Source organism: Harpegnathos saltator, unplaced genomic scaffold (genome assembly GCF_003227715.2).
Source record: "Harpegnathos saltator strain DR-91 unplaced genomic scaffold, Hsal_v8.6 scaffold283, whole genome shotgun sequence".
NCBI classification, from domain to species: Eukaryota; Metazoa; Arthropoda; class Insecta; order Hymenoptera; family Formicidae; genus Harpegnathos; species Harpegnathos saltator.
The window spans coordinates 961629-987716 of NW_020230076.1; the positions used below are offsets into that span (position 1 = coordinate 961629).

Sequence of the window (26088 nt, forward strand, 5' to 3'; positions counted from 1 at the left end):
TTAATTCGCGAGCGCAACACGGCGACTCGCGCTCATCAATCGGCCTGTTCGACCTTATTCGCAACTTTCTTCCCGGCCCGTCCCGGAGAGTGAATTCTCCCCGCGAGTGCTCGTGCATTTCCGAATTTTCCTGCGGACCGACACGACGACTAACACACATCCACGGCGGTGTCTCTGAATTAAACACAACGGTAAGCTTGTAGGGAAGACGGGATCGTCGACGAGGGGAAACGCGACGTCGAGCTGATCACGACTCGACACGGGACCGCGGGGAGTTGAGAGTCTTCCGAGCGTCCGGAATAATACGCAACGTTTTCGTATACGACCAGTTCGGTGCAAGTACACCGTTTACCGTCGCTTCTCCGGGAGAGAAAAAAGAAACAATTTGTCGCATCCAGACACGAGAGAAACGATCTGGAAATGGAAAAAAAGGATCTCGCATCCCGAGAAGCAGCACGATAATGATGTCTCGACTCCCAGGCGTTCGTACTTTTCGTATTTCGTACACTTGCCCCGACGGCGAGTAATCGTACGGAAGAATCGATCGCGGCCGCGTGGCCGCAACCGCACTAGAAGCAGCAACAACAACAACAGCAGCAACAACAACACAACGGCAATAGCAATATCCACGGCCTAAACACGACGGTGCCGACGACGGCTGGTGCTCTCTCGTCGGCTCGGTGCGGCGCGGCGGAGGGCAGGTTTGCGTACAGGGTGGCCGCGGTTGACCGGGTTTTGCGCCGGGAAATTTGCATTGAACGACGCGCGAGCGCGGGTCAACGCTGCGTTTCGACGCACGTACGCACGCACGCGCGCATACACGCAGACAGGCAGGCAGGCAGGCAGGCAGGCAGGCAGGCAGGCAGGCACGCGGCCTCTTCTCGCGCCGGTCGGTCCGAATAGCCGGACGGCCGCGCGCGGAAAATTATGCATGAGGATTTCGCGCGACGCGAATCGTCGGACCCGCGCCGCGCCCGTCGCACATCCGCGAGTATTCACGCGCGTCGCCGTGAATTTATGCCGCGGCCCGCGGCATCAGCCGGTTCGCAAGGAAACGACGGCCGAGGGGATAAATTCGCGGGCCGAAATCGCGCCTCGGCGATTTCCAGCCGCGCCGCGCGGCCGCGTCTGACCAGTCGCGCGCGTTTCTACTTAGCAATCCGGGTCGACGAGTCGATAGGGAGCCCGCTCGAGAGCATGTCGGAATCAAGTGGAAATCACGTAGAGAGCAACGATTATACCCGTATAGAAATTTCTCAGGATTTTCCCAGATACAATTTAGATTCTAACTAGAATACCCAAATTTGTCCCAAAATAGATTATCCCATCACGATACCAATTAGAAATCCCATTCTTGTCCCAAAAATGGATTCTCTATTTAGAATCGGAACAGAAATAACGTGTAAATTCCAACCTTTTTCTATTAATGCGATAGGGATAATACAAATGTGTTTTTTGCCTTAAATTGTCCCGTATTCGGGCGTAATATAATACATTTTCGTTTTATACAATGTATAGAATATAGTTTTATATTTGAAGATAATTTGATTAATTCGTACATGTGTAAATTAGATGAGTTTGTCGGATATTTATATATATTCTTTACTTTTTTAACTTGAAAGTCTTCTATTAATATTTTTTCATAATTATTTCTCTCGCAAACAATTTGAGTTATTTTAAAAATCGAATATATATATATATATATTATATTATTAATTCGGTTACGTATATGCATTATTGTTGTATATATAAGAGATAATTATTATATATTAATATTTACAATAAAAAATATATATAGTTTTGAATATTCATTTATTCATTTATTTTATAAAAACTTCTCACAAAATATTGCTTCAAGTATTTATGCTTTAAATATTTACATTTTACAAGTATATGTGTGCAGCATATATATATATATATATATGTACATATATATATATATGTAAAGTGTAAATATTTAAGATATTGTACATCTCATTCTTATCATAGAATGTAAAATGAAAACCAGAAACATTTTTGGGAAAACGTTGGGAGTGACCAAACAGAATCTGTTTGTGTTTCCCATTTAGAATCGCATTTTTAAAACATTACACTTCTAACTAGAATCTGTATAGATTTCCCAGTTAGAACCCAAACATATTTTGGGAAATCGGGATAGAACCCAAATAGATTCTAAAACATTTTCTATACGGGCATTTAATTTATATCGATTTAATATTTTTCGATTATCGATTTTATGCTTCCGAGATTTCATCGATATCTGGGATATGACGTGCGGATGTCGATGACTTTGTCGTTATTCAATTTACATCGCACTCAAGTCACGTCGATATACCAATTAGGTAGCGACCTGATCATCAATAATCAATCGACGACTGCACGGGGAAAAATGTTTGATTCAATTTTCTAGTGAAATATAAACGATTCGGAAATTGCGATTGACGGTGGCACAATTCTGTCGAAGTTAACCAAAAGTCTTGGTAATTGAAACTGGATTCTGATAACATCAATTTCTGTATCAATTTATATTTCAGCAGAAAATTGTTTCATTCAACCAAACATTTCTCTCTCTCTCTCTCTCTCTCTCTCTCTCTCTCTCTCTCTGTACATGATATCTCTCTTAAATATCAAATTGATGTATAGATATCAACTACATCGACAATGATATGATATCGACAAAATGATATACGCATTTGTTGTCAACGCAGCGTTGAAACTGATAAAAAATCTATCTAGAAAGCTAGACGGGAAGAACAATCGATGCTCGTTGCGTTGGAGCATTCGCAAACTCCGTTATTATCAAATCTGAAGCAATCAAAAAAATTTTTCTTATGACATACTCGTCGGTGTCTAAGCTAATAACGTGAATCCAGCTTAACCGCGCCTTGCTCGATCTCTTCGACAGTTTCGTTAATCTCTAATCTACATGTTAAACATTGAAGGACGAATGCGAGTTCCTCAGTCTCGTGCAGCCACGAACGCGTTCGGAGCAAGCTCGCGATTATTTTCGTCGTGCCTTGTAGCACTGACTTGTTATTTTGTTTTTTTCTTTATTTTCACGCGCCGCGCAAGAACCGTCTTCATTCGGACGTGTTGTTTTGCAGACGAAACGCACGAATTCTACGCATGACGGGAACGAAAGCGACGATGGCCTACCTCTCTCTCTCTCTGCCTTTTTTATTCCCTATTCAAGCGGCGCAGTAGGATCTTTCGTAAAAGGCGCATATGGGAGCGCTGACGAGTTCCGTTTTCCGAAAAAAGCGGAAAAAGGGGCGAGCAATCGGAGTTATTCGCGCGCAGTGAATCACCGCGTGTGCGAGAAAGAGCAAGATCGCGGGACAGGAATGACGAATATGACCCCGCGGAAGATAACACGGTAAGCGCTTGTATATACGCGATTGCATGCATGCAGGCGTGCATATTTGATCGCGACGGTGCAGCAACAATGGCGTTACAAAGGCAACGCGTGACTCACATCGCTATTTACGCCAACTCGGAATGTAAAATTCAGTGCGCGTCCGTTTTGCGAACTACTCTAATTGTGTGTGCGTGCGCGTGTGTGTGTGTTGTGTACGTAGGAGTGTGTAGGTGAGTGAATGCGCGCACACGTGCGACATACTTGAAACCGCATCTGCGTCGTTTACGTGAGAATTAAAACTGGGTTGCGATTAAACTTCGCGTCGGCTAACGCGTTCGCGTACCGACGATAAGACGGCGCGAAAGCCGCGTGACGAACGCGCAACAATTTTTCTTTTTATCCGGAAGAAGCGACGAGTGTCCATGGTAGGCCCTCGGCAGTATCGCGGTACCGCGATACCGTGTATCGAACACGGAGACAGATGGAGACAGGTTTTTTAATTGCCCACGTACAATACATCGACGTGTTGTTAATAAACGGGCGAAGTGATGCGATAAAAATCCGACGTGACGTTACGTTTAGATGGGCTCGCGTCGCGTTATCGAGATTTCGGGAGTTTCGACCCCGCGCGATGGCCCGCGCTCGTTACGTCTAAACGATCGCTATTTTTTGAAGCCCCGAACGATAACCACCGCGCCGCCGCGCGCCGCGTGGCGTTCGATTGATGACGCTCGGCCTCGCTTCGTCGGGCTCGGCGCGATAATGGCGGGTGACATGCACGCAGCGGCGTAAATCGACGGCGAGGCTCATCTGAGAAACGCGGTCGCGGAATCGGGTCGTTAATAACGCGCGCGCGGAGCCATCGGAGCCACGCGTATTCGCGCGGCGCTGTCACATTTTTATGACGTAATAAAGCGCGATGCTGCCGAAATAACGCCGCGCGCGAAACGACCGAACGCGCGACAATAAATCCGCCTGGCCGCGGACGCAACTGCGATGAGCACCGCTCTCGACGTGTTGCCGGCGAACACAGGAGAGTCGAAGGAAATTCGACTCGATTTACAAAGAATCGCAGAATCGAGAAGCACGTTGTGTGCAACTCAAGGCGCGCGCGCGAGTTTCGCGCTGTCCGCGATAACGGCGCGCTTTCACGCGCGGTATCGACGGTATTGACGCGGATGCACCTGCACTGTAAATTGAAGTGTGTTACAATAACATGCTTGAAGCGTGTTAAAGTATGTCTCCGCTTTAGACATACAAAATCAGCAAATTAAATTAACACATAATATGTATGTTAAAAGAACATATTATTTATGTATGTGTTAAATATAATCGTTTGTACGTGTGTTAATGGTTACACTAGGAAAAATGTATTGTTGCGTGAACCAAAATTTTGTCGTAACGACAAAATAATTTGCTTAAAATATGCCCAACAAAATTGTCTAGTTCCTGTAAACAAACATCTTGTTTGATTACGGTTTGTTCGTATAACGTACGTAACTTTTGTTATAGCAACCAAAAAGCTTTAACTGTATGAATTTTGTTAAAAATACTATAATTTTTTCTTAATAGTATAAAATCTAAATCTTAGTGCACAGAAAGACAAAATAGTATCCATTGGGCATTATTTTAGTTTATGTAAAATAATATTTCATTATTATGTAATTTTTATGGATAAAATAACTAAAATGTTTAATTTTTATATATGAAGTCTAAGAAGAAAATCATTTTTGGTCCAGAGAACAAAACAGAAAAATATATTTAGTTGGGACAACGAAATATTTTGTTATATAAAACAAGATGTTTGGTTGCTGTTGAAAAATGCCTCAACTAAACAGTTTTGTTAGAGATACTGAATTTTTTTTCCTAGTGTGGGTGTATTAAAATAGCACACTTTCAGTGTGTTATGAAAGTATATCAAAATAACACACTTCAAGTGTGTTACGAGGGTGAATTGAGCAGCATTGCAAATCCAAGTGTGTTATTTTGAAATGCACAAGCGTGTAAATGAATGAATCTTTCTTACACATTTCTTCCATTTTAAGTCACGCGTTATTTAACATATTACGTTTAAACATATTATAATGAATAACATATAATTAATGACTTAGTCTGTAAAAAATATGAAAGCAAGTTATTATTACATTAATTTGTTCAATAGATACAATACTGTTTTGAAGGCGAGTAATCGCCGATTTTGTCGATATGTGTTTTTCTCACATGTATTTTTTTCAATACACACATGTGCGTTCATGTAAACGTGTGTTAACAAAATTAGTGTGTTATCATGAACACATTACTAGTGTGTTACGTGACTTGGTGTGTTATCCCATACATCATCCAAGTGCGTTCTCTCAGTGTATTTCGATTATCATTCTGTGTCTAAATAACACACTCTACGTGCGTCACGGGATTGTTCAGGAAAAGTAACACGTTTCTGTAATGTGTTACATGGTGTGTTATTAAAACACACTTTTGTCACAGAAGACGAATTATTTCGACGCACTTGGTGCCTTAACGCCAGCTAATGTGTCAGAATAACACACTCAATTTTAACACACACATGTTCCGATGCCTAGTTTTACAGCGTGTCGCGCCGTCGACGAAGATGGAATAAAGCCCGGCCGCGCACCGGGACGATCCGCCATTTCTGACGGGCCGTCGCCGTTAAACGCTTGTTTAAGCGCAAAAAGGCGAGCCGAGCGACAGACGCGCCGCGCGTCCATATACAACCGGACATGTCCCCGTTGCGTCTCGCCAGTCGCTGGACTCGGACCAGCACCTTCGCATGAGAGAGAAGTCGGTTCCTCTTTCCCCCCTCGTTTTATATTTTTAGTGCGCGCCACGTCGCCGGTGAACGGAGTTCCCAGCGCGAGGCGGCGGGGGTTCCCATCCATCCGCCGATTCCCATCCATCCGCGGGCGGAAAACAGCGAGCGCCTTCGCGCGGGGATCTTAGCGGCTTGGCGTACTGTATCGACGTAACTGTCGATACTTCGCCTAATAATATGCGAGACCAGCTGGGCGCATTGGCGGTATTGTCCGCGCGGCGGCTCCCGGCCGGGATGATGAATTTCGCGGACGCCGCGCGGTAGCCGACGTATTGCGTGGATTAAAGCCGCGCACGCTGATATCCGGATTACCCGGATTCGACGGCGCGGCGGCCGATGAGATGTTCCGCCGGGTGGAAACGCGACTTCTTTCCTTCCTCCTTTCCGATTCCGACGTCGACGTCCGTCCGCGAAGGAGCGAGCCCGACGACGCAGGCGAGGCAAGCATCCGCGCGCGTGTACGTATCGATGTCGAGCTACGCGCCGCGCGTGTATCGACCGCGAGAGGACTGGCGCATGTATGTGCGTTTTGCGAAAAAATATTTATTCCCACCGGGTGGGAGTATACGTTTCGGTTCTGCTGCTCGCTATCAAATATTTATCCGCCGCCTCGTCAGAGTGACGTAATATCGCGCTGCGTGCGCGCGCGGCTCGCCGAAGAGGAAGAAGACTTGCCGAATCGTCGGTGCAACTTGGAAACTCCGCTGCCGGTAGTTAAGGAATGTTCCGAGTAGTTTTAAGCAGCCGGAGACTAGGAGGGGGGAGAGAGAGAGAGGGGGGGGAGAGAGAGAGAGAGAGAGTCCGGTGCACCGAGTAACTTCGGTAGCGCGCGGTAGCTAACGCGAAATTTCATTAGCTCGTCTTGCGGCTTGTCCTTACGTATTCAGTGGGCGATTTGAGATGTCGGGGATAAAAAGGGAGAGCCACGACGATCTCTCGGCATGCTCGGCTGCGCGCTCACGTCGGAGCGAGAACACCGATATAATGTAGGCTTAATGAGAACCGTGCGTGTCGTACATGATGAAAACCGGCCGATGAAGGTGTAGGTATCCGAACGTGACGAATGCAGGGCATTACTCTGCGCGCTGTGAGAAGAAAGAAAAGCTCTCACACAGGCGAAAGCACTCGAGCCGAATTGAACCGAATGAAGTCGATTTCAAGGCAAGCGGCAAAGAACAGCAAATCTCGCCGCGATATCTCGCCTCGTTCGATCCAAATCCTGACTCGCTCCGAGCGCTGCGCACAAAATTCACCACCCACGTGGTACGTCTCGGCAGAATTTCGCACGGTGTTGCGTTTCCGCGCGCTTCTAATCATCCGCGCGTTGATTCGCGCAGAGTCTCCGTCTCGTTTCAGCAGCGAGTTCGCTCTCGCGCGGCCTTGCGAGAGAAATGACTAGACCAGCCGTGGCGAGGGTGGCGTCGAGAACGAGGGGAGACGGCGATAAAGGCAGCGAGAAGCGGCGGCGGCGGCCGCGCGGTACGTAGTAATAGAATGGTAAATACTTCATTAGCACGTTACTGCACCCCGGCGGCCGAGCGATGGCCGCGAGAAATCGCAGGGCAAATGAAGCAACCCCCGTGCGGCACGCGCGCTACTGTTTCTTTCCGCTGCTCCTCCCCGCAGTATCCTCCTCCTCCTCCTCCTCCTCCTCCTCCTCTTCCTCCTCCTTCGCCACCACCTGAGGCACTTCCTTCGCGCATACGAAGTTATGAGATCGCAGCAGCAGCGAGAGAAAGAGATGGAGAGGGAGAGAGAGGGAGAGGGAGAGAGAGAGAGAGAACACCAAGTGTCATTAAGACCTCCGAGTAATCGCCTCGACTATCTCTCCCTCGCGCTTCGCGTTCCGCTCCGCGCTCTCGGCATTAAGTCAGCCGCATTATAATTTTCGCCATCGCGGGTCGAGTCGCAATCAACAGCAGCCATTACGAGGAACGCGTGTTACGAGGTGTCGCGAGCGCGTTCGCGGCTTCGCAACGGAGCTGGCGGATGCGTAGGTGTCGAGCGGAGATCGCGATCGCCGAAAATTGCAACGGCGACTCCTTCAATGAGAGATTAAAGGCGACGGATGAAATCGCGTGAGGCCTGCGACGAGTCTTCTCGCTCGTAGCGTATTATTACTCATCTGCTCGCCGCAACGGATAATTCACGGTGAATTGCGAATCCGCGAATTCACGCGAGTCATGTTGAGACGAAGAGAAAGAGAGAGAGAGAGAGAGAGAGAGAGAGAGAGAGAGAGAGAGAGAGAGAGAGAGAGAGAGACCGTCGGCACGACAGTCGGGCGCATGCCTCTCGTCGAAAAAGCGTCTCTCGTCGTTCTCGCGCGCGCGGGAAATTGAGCGCGAAGGTATCGTTTATTTAAAGTGGTAATGAGACATAAAATCGGGATGCCGGCTGAATAAGTCATGTCTCATTCCGCGAGCGAACTGACGTGCACTTTTGATCTTTAAAGTTAATCTTCTTTGAGTCCGCACGGACTCTCACACGAGCGGGAATTCTTGAGAGCGCATTAAGCCGGCTGTATTACGATTTTAAGGTGCGCGTATTACTCCCGGCCGACTTCCGCCGGATCCGTCGCGCGCCAGGAAGATATTCGTGCGGGCTGCTCGTGTGTGTTCGTATATCTACATTTCTCTCTTGAAATTATATATTTCCCCGGACTTTCGGAAAATTATACATCTCCCCCGGACAATTACGTATCCTCCCTCTTCCCTCCACCGAAATTCACTCGCTGTTAACATTTGTTCTCCGTCGTTCGGCTCAATTTCGATTAGTTATTTATCTATTATTTTACTACCGTATTGCTATTTCGTACCTCGCCGAATTTTCTTCTTTTGTTCCTCGCTTCGTCGTATTCTTCCCCCGGTTTCTCGTTTTTCTTGTCTCTCCCCGTTTCTTCCCGTTTCTCGGATTACGAGTCGTTTCGCGCTCTCTCTGGCGCTCATTCTTCTTAGCACAATTTGTCGCGATACGTATCATCGGTTACGTTTCGCATCCGCATAGTGCTAAAGTCAAATGAAACGGGACGGCGTAGGACAGAACGAGGAATCCCCCTACATTCTTTTCCCGGCAATCTCCCGCGGAAAAAAAAACGCTCTCGGAAGTATCGCGCGTTTGAAATTCCAACGTCCCAAAAAGAAGAAAAAGAAAACGACCCAACGCTCGCGCTCGCAGCCGTCTCGGTTATGCTCTCGACTCGCGAGTCCGCCGCGAAAATGGGCGCGATGCGCTTGGAGAGAGTGTCGCGTTGTCGATACGTCGAATTAATCATCCCCCGTCCCGCCGCCGGCCGGGGCGATCGGGTCGCCTTTCGCGCGCGGCCGAGCGCGCTCGCGAGGAATCACGAGACTTTCGCGGACAGGTTAATGGCAATATCATTATTGCAGTCGGTCGTTATTCACTCTAACAAACTGTGCGGCGCGATGCATTAATCTCCCGAGGCAATGCATCAACCGGGCCGCAGTGCTTTCTCGCGTACACGCCGCGGTGTGTATGCACTCGCGCGCGCGCGCGCGCGTTCGCGGCTTGCGAGCGTACAAGCCGAAAGCTGCTGCCGTTGAGCTTCGTGTAGCTGCGCTACGTCGCCCGGTAGTCTAACGTGCATATTTCACTTTCGCGCGACGAAGTGCCGCCGGCTGTCTCACTGCTCTCTCTCTCTCTCTCTCTCTCTCGCTCTCTCGCTCTCTCTCTCGCTCTCCCCGCCCCCTCTCCCTCCCTCTCACTCTCGCTCTCTCCGTGAAGCCTTCGCTTTGGGTGGACTCGCTCCCGGCTCGGCGAGCTCGCCGAATTAAAGGGAATTTCGTGACGCGTGACGCGAAAAGCGGCGCCCGAGGACCTTCGCCTTGCCGACCCGGAATCTTGACGCTTTTTCACGGCCCCGAGGGATACCGCGCGCGGCTACCTCGTGTTTGGACGTCACCGATCGCCGACGGCGGCATTACGTCGGGAAAGCCGAGAGGAACCCCTTTGCGCGGCGAGAATATCTCTTTATAGCGATAATAAATTAGATCTCGAGTCCTACACGCGACTTTCATTCGTTCTTGGTAATAAATTCGAGTACACATGCGGGGGACACTTCGGAGCGCAGCCTGATTTAACGTGCGTTCGATATTCTTACGAGGCGAAAATATTTGTATACAGTGCAACAAAAACATCGTTCAGCTTCATCGGAACGCTTCACGTTTATCCGTTTATTCTATCACAATCGAGGATTAACCCTCTGCACTCGGAATGCCAGCATAGCTGGCATGAACATTCATTCCGGCAACTCGGAGTGCCAGTTGCGCTGGCATGAAAAAGATTTCATGAAGAAGACAGCAGAGAGAAATAAAAGGAAAAAATGCGGCGACAACATTGAAGGAAATAAATATCCTTTTCTAGTAGCGTTCCTAGGATTTTGGAAATTGCATTTATAATTATCGAATAGGTGAGAGGAAATGTGGAAATATTCGCCTCGAACAGCGCGAATCGACGTTTTCTTCGTGACTCGCCGACCGAAGAAGTAACCGACTGTTACACTGTCAGCGCGAGCATCGTAGATTCCGAACAAGTATCGCGCGTTTTTACGAAGGGACAAAAAGTGACAGGCGAAAACAATACGCCCGCGGGGGTGTACATATCTATCCGGGCTACTTTGGAACTTTGTACTTTAGAGTAACCGTGGTGTCGCGTGGGCGGAGGCCGCGAAAGTTATTTTTCTTCGACGGAGTCCCATGTATTATTCACCCCTGCGCCTCTGATATTTCACCCGTGAACGCTCTAATGCGTTCGGATAGGCGCGGAGAGGTGCGAGGAGGGGGGGGGCTGCCTGGGAAGCGGTTACGGCGTTTGACAAAAGTAACCCCGCGAGAATAAGACACCCTTGACCTTCGTAGCGCCTTACACGACCGCCGCCTCTTTGGAAGCGCTAAAACTTCTTCTTCTCGCGGCGCCGCTCGTGTCGCGCTGGCTTACTATGAGTGTATGCAGATTGTGAAAAAATTTTTACACAAAAAGATCCGATGTGGGCACACGCCCGTAGCCGGTGACCGACTTAGCGTCGTCCACGGAAACCATCGGCGAGAAATCACATCGACTATAGGAGAGAAGAAATCGAAAAAGTTTGACGAGAGAGCGAGACTCTATTTAACGAAGAGTCGCAAAATTAAAATTCCGCGGATTTGACGAATTTTTGACTCGCGGAATTCGCGTCGCAATTTGCCGGGGCAAACATCACTTTATTCATTGCTCTGCCTCGTGTTTGTCCCTTTATTATTTCTCCTCCTCCTCCCTTGTCAGCCACTTTCATTCGCCGAGTCGGGATGCGATTCGCCTCGAACCAAATTTCCTTTCACAGTGCGAGAGGTAGGAAAAACAAGATGTACCGGGCTCTCATTTGACCAAGCGCTCTCATTTTCCCTTTGTTCGTAATTCCTTTACGGGGACGTGCGCTTTCCAACGACGGCATTAAACGAAGATAAAACCGCAACTGTAAAAAAATAACAGAACATCCGGCGGGAATGTGTAATAATGCCGGCGTGCAAACACAGACGATGTCACGAAGACGACCAAAGCGAGCGCGCGCGCGCACGCGCCGATAAATAACGTCGCAATTAATAATTTCACGGTAGCGAACATTCGTCGGTTAATTCATTGTTTCGCGACAATTAATGCGTGTCCCGCGTTTATCCCGGTGACAACGGCATTACAACGTAATTTTGCATCGCCAGTAAATTCGTTTCCTCATTTAATCGCGCACTTATGCGAGCGCGCACAATGACATTCGTATTAAATTCAGCGTTATCGACGCGGTAAATGCGCGCGATACGCGCGATATCGCCTGGCAAAAGCCGCCGCCGCCGCCGAGAGAACATTTACGCCAGCCGCACAACGATGCGTAACCTCGCGGCGTAACGCCGCGCATCGTCGTCGACGAAATTCCTCGATGCTTGGCGAACTCTAGCACTAAAACTGGCCAAAAACGGCCTGCGCGCGCGATTCCTTATGGAAATTATTCAAACTTACATTATGACGCATGTTGTGTGTTTTTAACGTTTTAACGCCGGATGAAAAGAAACACGTTTTACGTCACAATGTTTTATCTTTGGAAGAGAGACGTGTATATTTCTACATTTGTCTTTCCCTCTGAAATTCATGAATAATCGTATCAATTGTCGAGAAATTCTCGCTAAATATGGATTCCATGTGACAGCCAGAGCGGTTCGAACAAATAATTATGTATTTCATATTGAGTATCATCTGACCAATTGCGACAGTAGATTTAGCGGTTTAAATTCGGGCGTAACGTTCGATAGCAAATAAATACTCGGGATTTATCGGCTTTTTTAACAAACGCTTTCGATAATTCCAGACATAGGCCGGTGCGAATCCTCTCCGCTTGATGATCCCGCGCTCTTGCGATTCCGTGCAGATAATTCCACCGCATCGTCACAGCTCGCTTGTATCTTACCGTGTTCACCAAAGAATTATATACCCGTGAATAAACAAGTAAATAAGGAAATATTTAGGCAACATATTTTCCCAAAAACTTGTCGCCAGATCGTCGGCGGTTGTAACTTGAACGCGCGCTGCAGCGGCGGGCCGCGGCTTGGGGACTCGTCCTTGAAAAATTCCCAGCCTCGGCCGCCGCGCCGGCCGAACGCGTCGTCGCGAGATTCTCACGGGCGCGACCTCTGCGCCCGTTTTCGTTGGACGACTCGCGGCTCCGACGGTGGAGGGAAAAAATGCGCGCGAGCACGTTCGGCGATGTTAATTGGCGGCGTAACGAAGCGTGCGATTTTCAGGACACGTGTGCGCCAACGTGCGGAAAACTAGCGCGGCGAACTTGAGCGGGCGTAATCGAGATCGACGGCGAGAGCCCGCGCGAGCGTGGCGAACGCCGCCGCTATTTCTGGACACTTCTTGTCCCGTCGTGATGCATGGCTGCGCGCTACGGGCTGCAATTAGTCGGCGACGCGACAAACAGACGGATGCATAATCCGCCGTGGCGTTCGCCTTTAATCAAACACGACGTGTACTCCCAACGTACACGCGGAGGAACCCGCAGACCGCCAAGACCGAGCCGTATCGCAACGTCGCGACTCGCTCCTTCGCGCTACTCCGGACTATTACGTGGCAGAATGATATCTCGGTGATTTGAGCGCGAGCGAATACGAGTAATTGTAGACTCTCTTAATGTCATCGACACTTTGACACTTGGCCGCTGTATGTGTAACGCGCGGGTGCGCCACTCTATTTCGCCGGAGGTTATCGCCGCAGACAGAAACTTTGTCGATAACAGACAGTCGTTAATTGAAATTGTATTTTCAGCCGTGTGAAGATAAATCACTGCTTAGCTGTGTCACACTGGGAGAACGTCTGTCTCTTTTAATTGCTGATTATTCTCGTGATTACGTTTGCAACTCTAATTCCTCCGCATTGAACGCCGGAATACATCGCGGAATACAGGCTTATCGTAATATATATATATATATATACAGGGCGCACGATTTATCTGAAGACATTGAAATATCTCGAGAACTATGCATTGGATAAAAAAAAGTGGTTAATGAAAGTTGTTAGTCTCGAAGGGGGACATCCAATGATACCAAACTCGACCTCCCACTCCACCCCCTGGGGGTGGGGGTTGGGGGCAACTTTGAAATCTTAAATGGAAACTCCCATTTTTTATTGCAGATACGGATTCTACGCCACAAAATACGTAAATTTTGTCAGAAACTTTTTTTTTATTCGTGATAGATGGCGCTGTAATCGCAAAAAATTATATTTTCCGCAATTCTCCAGAAATGATCATTGGATTGAGAAATAAAAAATACCTGTTCAATATTTTTAAAGAACATAATAAAAGTTATTCCCCTCCCCATCCTCTCGGGGTAGGGTGGGTGGTAACGTTCAAATCTCAAATGGGGACCCACATTTTTCATTGCAGAATTAAATTGTACGTGAAATTTTTATTGAAACAATTTTTTTCATTCGTGATAGATAGCGTTGAATTTTTCCGAGAAACTACTTTTGGCGTTACACAGGAACAACGACGAGGACGTAGTAGTTTTATGTTCCCTTCGGGTGCTTTTTTAATGTGAGTCCCCTTGCCTTGAGATTTGAACGTTACCACCCACCCTACCTCGAGAGGATGGGGGAGGAATAACTTTTATTATGTTCTTTAAAAATATTGCACAGGTATTTTTTATTTCTCAATCCAATGATTATTTCTGGAGAATTGCGGGAAATATAATTTTTTACAATTACAGCGCCATCTATCACGAATAAAAAAAAAAGTTTCGGACAAAATTTACGTATTTTGTGGCGTAGAATTTTGTGGCATCTGCAATAAAAAATGGGGGTTTCCATTTAAGATTTCAAAGTTGCCCCCAACCCCCACCCCCAGGGGGTGGGATGGGAGGTCGAGTTTGGTATCATTGGATGTCCCCCTTCGAGACTAACAACTTTCATTAACCACTTTTTTTTATCCAATGCATAGTTCTCGAGATATTTCAATGTCTTCAGATAAATCGTGCACCCTGTATATATATTAGGTATATAATGTTTTATGTAATAACCCGCTTTACGCAACATATCAACGTAATATCAACGAGAGCAAGCATTAAAGAGCATTAAATAGCAAGTAGCAGTTATAAGGAAATCGATCGTACTCTTCGGTTCTGTCTAATCGACGGAAGATCGCGTAGCGAAAACTTAATCAGGATGTTTACTCAAATCTGGAAAAAAAATTCCCTGACTTTTCTCTGATTATCCAGGCAATTTGTTAAAAATTCCAAGTCAAATAAAAATATTTTTTTAACTCTCCGCATGATTCGTGGGTCTTTCAGGGAACAGTAAAATTTGAATTTATTGTAAAATTTGATGAAATTAGAGGTGATGCCTGTAACTTTCACTTGAGGAAATATTTTTAGGATTTTCTTAAATGGAATTTTTAGGCCTCACCTCTCTAAATCAATCAAAATTTACAGTAAATTCAAATTGTTACTGTTTCGCAAAAATCTACGAATCAAGCAGAGGGTTAAGTGTCTTATAAATGAATATATATATTTATTGTGCAACTTGTCCTTATGGTATTTTCGATTTATAAAAGTTTAAACAAAACATAAAAATTTGTCGATACATAACAACGTAAATTACATTACCCAGCGAAAATATAATAAAAATTTACATTGCACTTTAATATTAAAGAAATTTTCGATTATTTTTTTAAAGCTGCAATTTGTTCTTGAAGCGCTTCTGCTTCTTTTTGCACACTTTCTTAAATTTGTATACGTTTCATTTCTAACTCCTTTGCTTTTAAATTCTTTTTTCTTTTCAAAGACCTTTCCTGTACTATAATATATCATATTATTATAATATAAGAAAATTTTAAAAAGAACAAATTCAAAAAAACCTAACCTCATTTCCAATAAAATTCCCTGACTTTTCCCTGATTTTCCAGGCATAAACATATTCCCTGAGTTTTCCCTGATTTTCCAGGTTTTTCCAGGCAGTAAACATCCTGTTAATTAATAGTAGGAAGTTAAATGGCCGAAAATATCGCAATCGGCCAGTCGGCGATTCTCTGATCGTAATGATTAGCGGATATCACCGAGGAGGCAGAAGAGAGCAGAGGGTAACAAAGAAGCGCACCGAGATCGAGAAAGGGGCGAGGGGATGATATCGTCGGGAAGTCGCGACGTCCAAATAACGCGGCATAACTAATGACGAGGAGATAAACGGCACGGCAAACGACGCGTAACGGGTGAAGTGCCGTGCCGTGGAGATTCCGCGCGGAAACGGACCGGAAACTCTCCGGGGAAGTCCCTTGTCGGGGAATTGTTAGGACCGCCAGCGCCACCCCTGCCACCGCCTCCGCCGCCGGCGGAAGTGGCGGATTCTTCGCCGCGGTGGCGGCGGCGCTTGTCGTAGAAAACCCGAGGAGGAGACCCCTGGGATACGCTAAGAGCGTCGCTGAAACCCAAATTAGACGGTCGTCCGACTCGGGGTAAATAAAGAACGATCATTCCCCTCGAGGTCTCGCGCGCGGCGTTCCGGGTTTTCGACCGAGGAAAAAAATCGCCGACTTCGGTTCGGGGGTGGTCGACTCGAGGGGTTGACCATGTTAGGCCAATCCTGAAATTGGGAGAGCCGCGGCATGAGAACGGCCGGTTTCGATTTTGGAAAATTTATCAACGCGGGCGGAGATGGACGGAGAAATTGTGCGAGCGAGCGAGCGAGCGAGCGAGCGAGAGAGAGAGAGAGAGAGAGAGAGAGAAAGATAGTTGAGGGAGGGTGAGTTTTGTAGATGTCGAAGAAGCGAAATCCGCGAAGCGACCCTTTCGGATCTCGCGACAACTGGAGCTCGTGGTTTCTGTCGTCTCGTTTCGTCTCTCTCTCTCTCTCTCTCTCTCTCTCTCTCTCTCTCTCTCTCTCTCTCTCTCTCTCTCTCTCTCCTTTCTCACCCGGTGAGACATTATCTTACGTTACGATCGCCGATGAGTACCGCGCGTGAATTACGACGACTTCTCGCTCGCCGAGCAAGTCTGTGCAATTGTTAACATTGCGAAATAGTGCTGCGTCAGCGTACTAAAACGCAACGCGTTGAATAATAGAATGTGGTTACGAGTAACCCAGGTTAAGTTGCTCATCTATAATAACGCGCTGTATGTAGCTAAGCCCCGCCGCCAAAAGCCGCATTACTCTCCTTCCCCCCCCGCCCCGCCCCGCGCTTAATAATACGTCACGGCTGATAGAGATCCTCCTTGTGAATAAATTATACAAAGACGACGGTGCAAATGCGGAATGTTTAATCAGCTTTTGTGCGTGAGACTCGAGAGAGAGAGAGAGAGAGAGAGAGAGAGAGAGAGAGGGAAGGAGGGAGGGAAAGAGCTTTCCACAGGGTGGTGGAGAACACGCGAAACATATCCAAGTGTATAACTTCCAATATTCACCGCCAGACAATCCTCGATTTTCACAAACTCGCGCATTTTCTTTGACATGCGTGACGTCGGAAAAGAAGCGCGTTCCGTCAATCAAACTGTGTCAGGCGGCGATAAAGCTTGGCGATAAAATCGTCGATAGAGGCACTTATCGCGATAAGATATGGTTGTAATATAGTGAAATTGCAAATGTTTTCGCGCATACTAATTTTACCCCCTCCGTCGCGTTGAAATTCTCATGAGGCCGCGACGCGACTCATGTGCGACGCAAAGCGCACCGGACTTTATTAAACGTTCTCTTGTTCCCCACGCACATACCTATACGAATGTTTAGACCTGACGCAACAACTCGGAACGTTTCGTTTGGCCCAATTTGCATGAAACGCGGACGTGTCCCGCAGTGCGTCTCACATGTGCGATAATTCGTCCCTCTCGCGGTCATCGCTGAAAATCGCGTCCCAACCTAGTCAGTTAGTGCGTGTTACTCGAGCGATTCGCGCGACAACAGCATCCCGGCAGCGTATCGTCATCCCTCGCCGTGCGTGATGAATAATGAGCGAAGTCACAAGTCCGCAGGCGAGCGCGCCGGAAGAATCGCGCTCCGCTGCGTCCTCGCGCTCGCCTTCGTCCTGGCCGTCGTCGATGGTTTGCCCTCTGCACATGGGCCGATAATAAACACCAAATGGGGCTCGATACACGGCAAATGGAGCTGGAGTATAAACGGCCGGCCGATCGCCAATTTCCTCGGGATACCGTACGCCTTACCTCCGTTGGGCGATTTGCGATTCAAGGTGCGTACTGCGCTCAATCGCGAGCGGCCCTAGGTTCTCCTAGGTTCCTAGGAGAAGTCGCACAAACAGTCGAAGCAGCGTCCATCAGGCGCACTTTGTACTTTCTAACGCCTTACACTGCAAACCCGAGTGTGTTATTTTGAGACGTGTATAAGCTGAAGCTTCCTTTACGCGTGTCTTGTCTTGTCTGAAATCACGTCGTTTAACGCGTTTAAACGCGTTAAGTGATATCGAAATGCATGAAATGACGTGATTTCAGACGAGAAGAAACGCGTGAAGAAAGCTTCAGCTTATACGTGTCAAAATAACACACTCGGATTCGCAGTGTATGTCGACTTGATCTGTTTCGTTTGTACCGTTGCCGTCTTAAGTCGTGCAAGTCTCGGCCTTTTAGCGTCGGATCCCAGTATAGTTGAAATGTTTTCCGCTAGAAATTGTAGGATATTTAGAACGAACGGCTAAAGGTTCACTGCCATTGTTTCACGTTAGAGCCCGCAACCTTGGAACCTCACGTGGACGACGATCCACGACGGCACAGTGGACGGCGATATGTGCAGCCAGCTCAATGGTGATGAAGTGATCGGCAGCGAAGACTGCCTCTATCTGAATGTCTTCATGCCCGTGGTGAGTGCCTTGTACTTCATCATCCCGTCCCGGCGACAATGAGGTCGCTAATAACAACGTAACTCGCGATTGCACCTCGAATTGAAATCTCTTGTTTCGCAACATCCTGCGGACGCGCGAAGTCAATCGGCTCGCGAGAGCGAGATTAATGTATAATCTTTTAGCTGCGGCATGATATTCGCTTCACCGTCGCGCGTCACCGAATCAGATGTTTGAGTAATTCACGCTTCGCTTAAAGCGCGTTAAATACATAAATATAATAAATAATAAATTAGAGATGCGCGAATCAAGAATTTTTACGTCGAATCAAGTCGAATCGAATCTCATTTTTTAAATGCGAATTCGAATCGAATCAAATGAAATCGGATCGAATCGTTGAAAAATTTTACATGACTATTAAACATGCAAATTATGATGGAAGATTTTAATGTGAAAAGGAATATTGATATTGTAATATCATCTTAAAGTAAAATATATATTCAAATATTTAAAGTAATTTATAATTAAGTTATTAATTATAGGTTAAGTTAATTACAAGTTAAGTGTTCAAACATAGGGCCCAGATGCCCGTTTTGTTAATGCACGCAAACGATAATGAATCTGATTCCAATTCGTATTATTCGAATTCGAATAGTTCGCACATCTCTGTAATAAATAAAGTAAAATCATGTAATAAATAAATAAAATATGCAAGACGCGCATATGTACACTGCAAACCCGAGTGTGTTATTTTGAGACGTGTATAAGCTGAAGCTTCCTTTACGCGTATCTTATCTTGTCTGAAATCACGTCGTTTAACGCGTTTAAACGCGTTAAGTGATATCGAAATGCATGAAATGACGATTTCAGATGACAAGAAATGCGTGAAGAAAGCTTCAGCTTATACGTGTCAAAATAACACACTCGGGTTTGCAGTGTATGCCTGTGGTACTAAGAGATTAAAGACTTTTATTCATAATTTTGTAGAGTACGATAAATTTTCAAACAATGTGTGTATGCAACATAGACATAGGAACAGATATAGGGACAGAGCATAGAGTTGCGGGGGAATAACCATTGCGGGACGGTGCGATGAGGTGAACTGTGCCTAAATCTAATTGGCGGTTGTGCCGTGTCTAAGTATTTTAGTCTGTTCTTTTTAGCTGCACTAACTGAACTGGTGCAATAAGTTAAAGTGAGAAAAAATATAGTTGTCTTATTCTAACTTATTGCACTAGTTCAGCAGCGCAGCTAAAAAGAACAGACCAATAGATACATTCATAAATGTGTAGTGAAGTTGCATGTGAGTAAAATTATGAAAAAAAAACATATGCATAACCTCTGCAAAATATTATCAGTGTAAATAGTTCTTATCATTTTGTTACATTTACTATTTGTGACCAGTGACAGCCAAGTCGTTGTTGCATCACACGCTCTGAATATGCGCGCTATTGTAACTAATGAAACTTAGACACAGTCGCCTCCCGCATTTCAGCACAATTCCTCTCGCCTATCTTACGGGCTTATGCTCTGTCCTTATATTCCTATGTCTATGGCAGAGCTCGGCAAAGTTTACAACTTTCGGCCGATTTTCGGAAGCTACGCCTTCTATCTTCCCTTACGGCCAGGCGGATCCAGCAACTAACTGACGGTCACGGTTCGCGACCTCAGGACTATTGAGATCATAAGGCGCCTATCTGTGTGGTGCCTATTAAAGATGCGTTCGAAGATGCGCGTCGATCAGCGCTAACGCATCATTCAATCCCTGTACATGTAGTGAGCGATAAAGATGGAATAACGTGTTAGCGTTGACAGCGCGCTCCTTTAACGTATCTCAAAGGCTGAAAAATAAATGTATCGATACAACTATATGTATAATATTTCGTGCAAACTTGTAAAAACATATACTTGTATAAGTATATACATATATATATATATATATATATATATTTTGTTTTCCTTATATTTTTATAATTAGAAGGTAACATAATAGGTATTTCCTCGTCACCCATGACGTACTACTTGCCGACGCGTTTTTTTCTTAAACGCGTCGGCAATAGTCATGATCTCAACAGTCCTGAGGACGCGACCGTCAGTTGCTGGATCCGCTGCGCGATAAGGGGAGATAGAAAGCGTAGCTTCCGAAAATCGGTCGAAAGTTGTAAACTTTGCCGAGCTCTGGTCTATGGTATGCAACGCAACGAGACATTTGGCAAACGAATGATAAGCGATGATAAGCGTAGTACGTCGTTACTATTTTAGTCACAAGAAACAACAAGCGACGTCACTTCAGCGCAAGATATTAATCTAAGGGGACCAAAGTCATTACGTTGTTATTCGCGCGGTGGATTCTACAGAATTCTCGATCGCGGATTACCGCTCGTTCATCTCGTCCCGATAATACCGTCGATCTTCCCGCAGGTACTGGGTGACCGGCCGGCGAAGTTGCCGGTTATGGTCTTTGTACATGGCGGTTCTTTCGCCATCGGCAGCAACAACAGCACGCTGTACGCGCCGGACTATTTGTTGGATCACGACGTGATTCTCGTCACGTTGAATTACCGGCTCGGTGTTTTAGGTGAGAAAAGAGCGGGAGCGAGAGAGATCGTCGGCGAGCTCTTCTCTTCCTTCTCTATAACCGGCGATATTCACTTTCCTTCCTTCATTCGTTTCTCTCCGTCGCGACAATGCGCCGTGGCGCATAGAAAAACGCGTTATCCTGATCTCCACGATGGGTGTGTGGCAAGTCTCCGGTCTTCTTGCTCTAAACTCCAAACTCCTGCGGCTCTGTTCTCTCTGCCAAGAGCGCCTCGAATTACTGCCCGCAGTTACGTAATCCTCAAAGCGTGGGGAATGATTGCCGGCAGAAATGATGGGACTCGGAGCGAACGACTGAAGATTTGCTACATCTATCGTGAACCAGATCCGAGCAGGTACCTAAATCGACCAGCAGCAGTCGAGAATTCTTGGAGAGAAACTGTCCTGTAGAGAATAACCGACTGTGCCTAATTAGTTCGCTTTCCGCTGCTATCTTTGTGTACACTGAATATACAGCCGAAGACCTTGCGGCGAACCGTACGTGTCTATTTGTGGAGCGCCCGCCGGTTCAGAAAAAATGTCACCGAAGGCCGACCGACATTCGACCTCGACGATAAAAACTACAATTATGCGAGTCACGAATCTTATCGCGCTTTCGCGATACACACGACATGTATTCTAGGATTCTTCAGCACTTCGAACCGAGTCGCGCCGGGCAACTACGGCCTCAAGGATATGGTAGTGGCCCTCCAATGGGTGCAAGAGAATATCCACAGCTTCGAGGGCGACCCCAAGTCGGTGACCGTGATGGGCTCGAGCGCCGGTGCCGCGGCGACGCACCTGCTCGCGTTCTCCGGCAAAACGGCTGGCCTGTTCCACCGGTACATTCTGCACAGCGGCAGCGCCCTGAATTTCTGGTCTGTGCACTCCCAACCAACGAACAGGCGAATTTCCCGGGAACTCGCGAGGCTGGTCGGCTGTTTGCCGACTGACTCGGGCGACGAGACCGCGTCGAATGGGACGATCTTCACGCCGAGGTCGGACGAGGAACGAAGCAGGTGTGAAAGCATGCACGACGCGTCGGCTAACGAAGAACAGGACGAGCGGATGATGAAGTGCATGAGGACCGTCAACATAAGCGAAATGCTGAACATGACGAAGCAATTGGTGAGTGTCGGCGCGAGAACGTTGCGACATTGCTTTAAGCCGTGTTCCAAAATTCACTGCCGGCGCTTAAAAGAAGTTATAGTTTGCGAGACACAAACTATATATTTTCAGTACTGGCAGTGAATTTTGGAACACGGCCTTAGTCATCTCGCCAGCACCGCGTTTCTCACGCTTAATTTTTGTTGTTGCTGTTGCTGTTGCCGTTTGGCAGTTTGTTTGGAGATCGGAGCCAACTTGCTTCATCACGCCTACGTTGGAGGACGAGTCCGAGGATGCCATTGTGACGATTCATCCGCTGAAGGTCGTGAGGAACGGCCTGTTCCGCGATATACCGGCGATAATACTATTCGTGAAGGACGAGGGTCTGGTGAAGTCGACCGGTACGGCTCGTCGTAATAATGTTTAGTTAATTAAAATTGTCACGCCCAGGCAAAATTTAACCGACGTCGTTCGAGTAACCCGCTCGGGCGGAGCGTGTGGAGATGTTTCATTTTAACGAATTTAATATTATTAATAAAATCGTCGGATTTTTGCGCGCGCGGGATGAAAGTCGCGACGTCTCGCGTTTAACGTATTATTCGCAGCATTATTCGCGTACGTATGATATCTCCTCCTCCCCCCCCCCTCCCCGACAAATTTTGTCCGGCTATTATTCTCTTCTTCTCCTTTTTGAAAAATTATCGGATCGGCCGGTATCTCGTCGGAGACGAGCCGGCCGGGATCTTATCGTAACGCGTGCGACCCCGCAGATTTCTTGATGCAAACTGACATCCAAGACCAGTTCATAGAGAACTTCGAGCAATACTTGCTCCTCTCGACGGAACTGCAGGAGGTGATATCCAACAGCAGCGCTTTCGCCGACGCGATAATGGACTTTTATTTCGACGGGAACCTCACGAGATCGAATCTCAAGCGCAACATCACGGAGGTGCGTTCGCGCGGGACTCGAATCGCGCAGCCAGGTGGGTGCATGCGATTTGACGATACACACTGTTCCAGATGATAGGCGACGGCGGGATAATATGGTCGTTGTTACGAGCCGTGCAGTATCAGTCGGAAATGGGGAACGCCAGCATTTACTTCTCCTTCTTTGACTACCAAGGAACGTTCTCGTTCACCTTCAACTCGGGTAGTTCGGCTCCCTTCGGTATGATCTCTGGTTGTATCCAAAGTTGATCCGCTTTTTCTCTCTTTCTCTCTTTCTCTCTCACCTTTTTTATACTCGTCATTTAAATTCATTGTTGTGTAATCGTGTGTTTCTTTCCCTTCTTTTCTTTTAAAATACTTTTGCGTTATCGTAATTTTTGCTCTCATTCACTCTCTCTCTCTCTCTCTGCTGTCTTTACTCTTTAAACCCTATCGTGAGTGAACATACTCACTTTCAGGCGTCTGCCACTGTGACGAGCTCAACTACTTGTTCCCCGTCTTAAACAATATGTTTAAGGGATACATGCTGCACAATACGGAGAACGATTACCGCATGATTGACGTCATGACGGAGATGTGGGCGAATTTCGCGAAAGAAGGGTAAATACGATCGACGACGACGACGACGCGAGCTCTCGCGATCTACGCGGTATTTTTCTCACTCTCGATTACGCCGATCGGACCGAACGAATAATCGTCGCCGCTCCCTCGGGAACGAAAGTTTCCTCGAGGGCACGACGATGTCCGCGCGGCGGTGTCGCTCGCGCGATCCCGGCCGAAGCCGGGATAAGAGTCTTAAGCTAATGAGACCGGCAGGAAATTCCGATCAGCATCAGCGCGAGGACGATCCAGCCGATCGCAATGATTATGAAATATTTACAGGGTCCCGAGAGCGTGGGTGATCCCCGAGTGGCCCGACTACCGCGATCATCATCAGTTCATGAGATTCGGGATTGACGCGTCGCCGGATATTGTGGTGGAAGCCGATTTCCTGCCCGCCCGAATGGAATTCTGGGAGAAGTTGATGGCGAATGTATCGACGGAATGCGACGCGGAACACGACGACAATCCTCCGGAGAACATAGCTATCGCGTTCGCCTGTAGTTTACTGCCCGAGCTCGTGATAGTACCGATCCTGATCTTAGTAACGTTGGTTCGTTGGCGCGATCTCTTAATGAGGATCATACTCGCCCGCGCGTAATGACGAGGCGCGCTTAAGTAGTTGAAGTGAGTTTGCGCGTACGCTCGCACGCGGGTATTCGATCGACTCCTCGCAAGTGTCTTCTTCTTCTTCTTCTTCTTTTTTTACTTATATACGCAGAAAAAACAGACTGGTTGAACCGACGCGACGGTGAATGCGAACTCGCGCGCGCGTCTTAGGATGCGCGCCGTCGATGTAAAAACACCAACGCTTAAGCCCGGGAGATACTCCCGCGACGAGAATGTAAAGAGCGACAGAGGTATGCGAATAAACTGACGGATGTGCAAGATTCCGCGTGTGCAAATTAGTATCTGGCGCAGCCAGGGTCGTCGACAGGGCGGCGTGTTAATCGCGAAAACACGGCCAGAGGCTGATATACGCGCGCGCATATCGCGCGTCCTGCTAGGTGGCTGTAAAACACGTACGAATTCGAGCGCCACTTGTGGCTCTCGATAGCATCGTACGGCTCGCACGGTTCGATGCGTGCCTCTGCCCCCGCCGCGGCGGGGGAGCTAGTTTACTCGTCCCAGTAAAAAGTAACGACGACAGTAAATACGAGACGAAGCTGTTTCGTTTACTATATCCGCCGCTTATCTCTTGCGCGGCGCGCGAGAGATCGATACGCCTGTTAATAGCGCCGATAAAGTTTCCGAGGCTGGCAAGCTTCGAAACTCGACCACTTATTTCGGGCGAGAGAGAGAGAGAGAGAGAAGATGCGAGTAAACAGGTCGCTCTCGTCGATCGCAAGGACGATAATGCGGCAATAAATCGCATGATTAAACAGCTTGCATATACATATAATTTCCAGCTACGTGCTCTCGCGATTCTCTCAGAACGCGAGCGTAGAGTCGTGATTCTATCTGGCAGGGAGGGAATATGTGTGTGTAGGGGGAAGGAGGGTGACGACACCACGCTACCACGGCCGCCCCTGAGAGCCATTCGCCATTTCTGTCCGCAATTACAGTCGAAATTAACCCCGTCAAAAATCCCCGACGGTGGCCGCCGCCGCCGCCGCCGCCGCCGCCGCCGTCGCCGCCGCGCCGCCGCTGCTGCATTAAAGGCAGCCTAATAAACGAAAGGCATAATGAAATTCGCTGGAAATTAAGTTTGCCACGCGGCGCGAGTTAACGCGCATATAAAATATGCAACTCTCAGTTTTCCCGGGCTCCTGAGCGGGCACGGGAGCGCTCGGGGAAATTAATCATCCGCCCTAGGCAACCGCTGTTTGTCTTCTTTCCGTTTCCCATCCGTTTCCGGACGTATCGCGGAAGGAACTCGCCGCTCTGTGTGTGTGACGGCGGCAGGGTGGCGTATCTCGGGCGTCCTCTCGAGCAATGATTATGCAACGACGATGAAACGAAGACAAACACCGCGCGCGGCTCCGTTGCCCTCGGAGAGAGAGAGAGAGAGAGAGAGAGAGAGAGAGAGAGAAAGAGAGAGAGAGAGAGAGAGAGAGCCGCCGCGCCGCAGCGAGAGCCGCCATATCGCGACGTGTCTCCTCATAAGGATGAAAAGTGCTAACAGCCGTGTAAATCCACGAGATCTCAGACCCCGCGCGCGCGCGCGCGGATTACCGTGCGAGCTAAGTACAGCCGCGGACTCGCGCCCGGATGTGTCGCGCTCGTCTAACGACCCGCCGCCGCGCGCGATCCTCCGGCGCAGGAGGAGTCGCAGAAGGAATATCGCCGCCTAACGATACGCGCGCGACTCCCTCTGTGCGAACTGCACGCCGAGAAAATCGCGCACGCACA

At 47.8% G+C, this 26088-nt stretch overlaps 2 protein-coding genes across 8 annotated transcripts in view; one reads left to right on the forward strand and one right to left on the reverse strand.

The window, feature by feature from the left end:
* heph (polypyrimidine tract-binding protein 1 heph) overlaps positions 1 to 26088 on the reverse strand; it is a 420294-nt gene that overhangs the window by 338746 nt on the left and 55460 nt on the right. The gene's annotated exons all lie outside the window — the stretch shown is intronic.
* Positions 16873 to 24627, forward strand: LOC105189230 (esterase FE4). The gene is made up of 9 exons (XM_011151191.3): positions 16873 to 17901; positions 18391 to 18525; positions 20926 to 21082; positions 21725 to 22209; positions 22421 to 22589; positions 22959 to 23137; positions 23209 to 23356; positions 23595 to 23736; positions 24019 to 24627. Exons 1-9 carry the CDS (start codon positions 17656 to 17658, stop codon positions 24335 to 24337), a joined length of 1980 nt encoding a protein of 659 aa, XP_011149493.2. The 5' UTR covers positions 16873 to 17655; the 3' UTR covers positions 24338 to 24627.

Coding starts and splice junctions, on each gene's coding strand:
- LOC105189230 (XM_011151191.3), top strand. CDS start 17,656: ATGAATAATGAGCGAAGTCACAAGTCCGCAGGCGAGCGCGCCGGAAGA. Junction 22,590..22,958: donor GGGTCTGGTGAAGTCGACCG/GTACGGCTCGTC, acceptor GCGACCCCGCAG/ATTTCTTGATGCAAACTGAC. Junction 23,737..24,018: donor GCGAATTTCGCGAAAGAAGG/GTAAATACGATC, acceptor AAATATTTACAG/GGTCCCGAGAGCGTGGGTGA.